Below are 3,602 nucleotides of genomic sequence, written 5' to 3' on the forward strand. Positions count from 1 at the left end.
GGGTCCCCTCATGTCTTGCCTATGGTTCCAAAGAATCAGTTTTATCAGTCAATCCTGATAGTCCCATCCCTGGTCAAGATAAGGTATATCTGCAAAACAGAAGGTCAACCAATCGACGGATGGGCCCATCTTAATGTTATAATGGACGGTTCAGATCGATGTAATGGACTAGCAAGTGTCCCAATGAAACTAGGAGCACAAAATCTACTAATACAAGCTGCAGAACCTAGTTCGGAAATTTAGACCTCCTTTGGAGGCCTCAATGATTTCCATTTTATTATTAGAACGTAGTTAAAATGTATACACCGAAAGTTGGGTGTAAACACCCTATACAAGGGATTATTCCTAGCTAATCAAGGAGACCTTGATTCTTCCCTTACACTGAATCTAAGATGATTGTTGTAACTACAATAGGACTCATCACTACATGTTTACCACCATCTTCAACCCAGCTTAGAGAACCATGCATCAAATACTCCTCTATTTTTGTTTGGGCCACTAATGTAACAGTGAAATTGAGCTTTTCATTCTTCTCTTCGAAAACTAATGTGTCAGGATTAACCTTAACATCAAAACCTTCCATGGGTCCCACTTTGGCCTGATATGTCGAAATTCCGTTCCCAACGTTGGTTACTGTCCGTCGAAATTCCTTGATGATGCCGGTATCGTTGGGTTTGACAAACACAATGAAAGATGGGTAATTGAGATCGGAAGACGGGTTCGAGCAGTTGAAGTTGGATGACCTTGTGACGGCTTGGAATTGCTCCTTGGTGTAATTCAAAGCGCAAAGCAGCTGTTCATAGTCTCGGGTGTCTGCATCGTAGATTAGACCAGGGTCGAGCGCCTTGTTCGGGTTGATGTGACCGGCTCCAAGGGCGAGAGGAGTGGCTAATTCAAGATCATTGCCAGAATCTTTGATAGGAAGCAGCGTGTTATCCAATGCATCAGATGTAGTGATCATCGCAGAGCGAATTGCAGCAGGGCTCCAGTCTGGGTGTGCCGCTCTCAAGAGGGCAGCTACACCAGCCGCATGTGGACATGACATTGATGTTCCAGATAGGAAATTGAAGTCATTAAATAACTGATGTGATCCACCTGATTCTAGTACTGAAACATTACGAGGCCATGATGCCAGTATGAACGAGCCAGGGGCAACAAGGTCTGGCTTCAGGACACCAGGACAGCTCGACGATGGCCCTCTGGAACTATAACCACTAACGGTCGGGGCCGGTTTCGTTCCCAAGAGTGTCTCACCAAACTTAATACTAGCAGTTGGGTTGGGACCCCCTTTGATGTAGTCCAAGATGGTCTGGGAATCTTCGGGCTTTAATATGGCTGCCGGGAATTCAAAGGTGATGAAGAATTCAAGGTAAGAAGTGTTTGATACGAAGAGTCCTGCAGCAACTTTGGAAGAGGAAACCAGTTGGATCTGGTCACTGAGCAGGTCGGTATCAGAATCATTACTCACACACACAACAATCTTGTAACCAACCTTCTCTAGTAGCGTTTGATTGTCACAAGCTCCCATGAAAACTATAGGTGTTTGATTCAATGTGGTAGAATTGGCAATGTATAACGAATCCCCCACAACAGAAACTCCATTCCCGAGCGTGATGGTCCCCGTGAATCGACGGTCCACAGTGCTTGCACCGACAGTAAGTGCCCAAGGAGTGCCATTATGTAGGGTCCCTAAAAATGGCCCATCATTTCCTGCCGACAACGATACGAAAATACCCTTCTCCATTGCTGCATATGAGGCAATGGCAACTGGGTCATTGTACAAAGGTACACCATTTAGTCCCAGGGAGATGGATATGACATCACAGCCGTCGGATATTGCATGATCTATCCCTGCAAGGATATCAGCTACGGAGGTTCCTTCCTCCCATAGGACCTTATATGCAGCGACGCGGGCACGTGGGGCCATGCCTGTGGCAGTGCCGGAGGCATACCCGAAGTAGGACGCGCCTTCAGCGTAGGAACCTGTGGCGGTGGACGCTGTGTGGGTGCCGTGTCCATCAGTGTCCCGAGGAGAATTGATAGCGAACGTTACGTTGGGGTTGGCTGCTGTAATCCCCTTGTTGAAGAAGCGAGCCCCGATGAGCTTCCGATTACACGCCGATGAATTGAACGCCGTTCCTTGCTCGCATGTTCCTTTCCATCTTGATGGCACCGGCGCCATCCCATCATCGTCGAAGCTCTTACTCTCCGGCCATATTCCTGAATCGATCATGCCGATTATCACATCCTCACCGTAATTTGATGCTGGCCATATGCCGGAGGCTGGGGTGAGACCGAGGAATTGGGATGTGTGAGTTGTATCGACAGTGATCGGCATGTCAGGGTATGATGATACGTAGCCATGTGATTTCTGTAACTCTTGTAATTGAGTTGGGGAGAGGCGTGCACTGAAGCCGTGCATGGCATGATCATAAGCGTAGATGAGGGTAGAGGTGGGCCAGCCAGGGCCGTCGATGTCCTCGACGGCTGAGAGGGTGGCGGCGTACCAGCTCCGGTGGTCGGAGAAGGCATTGGGCATGATGGATAAGTCCATGTGAACAATGTAAGTGGCCATTTGTGATGATGTGTGGCTGAGATGGATGATGGTGATCACGAGCCATAGGTAGAGGGATGTAGAAGTGGCCATTGATTGGGTTTGCATGGTTAGTCCGTGACTGCCTACACTTGGTATATATAATTGAATAAGATGAGTACTGGGACAGAATAATTGGATAATCTACCCGAGTATTGACAATAAATACTCGGGATCTCATGGGGAATTATCACATTCGTTCGGACGTTTGCGTGGGGTCCACCGTGATGTGAATGTTGAGTCTAAAAGGTACGCATGGTGTGCCTTATCATGGGGAGCGGATTAGGTGCAGCCCTGACCGTGGGGTCCATCTTGATGTACGTGTAGAATATCCACGCCGTCTATCCGTTTTGCGTTTTCATTTTAGGGCGTGAACCCAAAAGTGAAGCAGATACAAATCTCAGGTGGACCACACTACAGGAAATAATGGTGATTGAACGTCAACCGTTAAAAACTTCGGAGGGTCAACCAAAAGGGGAAAATAAATAAATACCATCTTGATTTAAAAAAACAATTTGTGGCCCATAGTAAGTTTTTAATGACCAATCACCACTGATTCCTTGTAGTGTGGTTCGCCTAAGATTTCCATCTTGTTCATTTTTTGTGTCATGCCCTCAAATGACACAAATACATCAAGGTGGGGCCCCACGGTCAGGGCTTCATCATGTTGAGTGAGGCCCACGCACTTAATCTGCTCCCTTTATAATGTTAACCGTACATCCAAAGAATTATCCAATCCAGAACTCAAATTGGATAGGCTGCAGACGTGGCGCACTGGATTTTTGGTTTGTACATTTATCTTGCCGGGGCGTAATCGATAAATGGGTTGGATGACATATAGATAACATAATGGACCCCACATTCCATCTGGACATTCATATGGGGATGGAGATTCGTCAATCAGTAACTGGTGCGTACGATCTCCGGCTATGATTGCTGCATGGATGCCTGGTCCCTGAGATGGTTGGGGTTCAGCTTCCGTACAAGGGAGCTTTACTCGCAATCTACC

At 47.2% G+C, this 3,602-nt stretch overlaps 1 protein-coding gene across 1 annotated transcript; it reads right to left on the bottom strand.

Moving 5' to 3' along the window:
* Positions 1–229: 229 nt before the first annotated feature.
* Positions 230–2,684, bottom strand: LOC131237540 (subtilisin-like protease SBT3). The gene has a single exon (XM_058235357.1). The coding sequence runs from the start codon at positions 2,660–2,662 to the stop codon at positions 377–379; it is 2,286 nt and encodes a 761-aa protein (XP_058091340.1). The 5' UTR covers positions 2,663–2,684; the 3' UTR covers positions 230–376.
* Between the last annotated feature and the right edge of the window lie 918 nt (positions 2,685–3,602).

Source organism: Magnolia sinica, chromosome 2 (genome assembly GCF_029962835.1).
Source record: "Magnolia sinica isolate HGM2019 chromosome 2, MsV1, whole genome shotgun sequence".
Lineage (NCBI taxonomy): Eukaryota > Viridiplantae > Streptophyta > Magnoliopsida > Magnoliales > Magnoliaceae > Magnolia > Magnolia sinica.

What these genes read in the sequence shown, in the direction of transcription:
- LOC131237540 (XM_058235357.1), bottom strand. Translation starts at nt 2,662, where the DNA reads ATGCAAACCCAATCAATGGCCACTTCTACATCCCTCTACCTATGGCTC.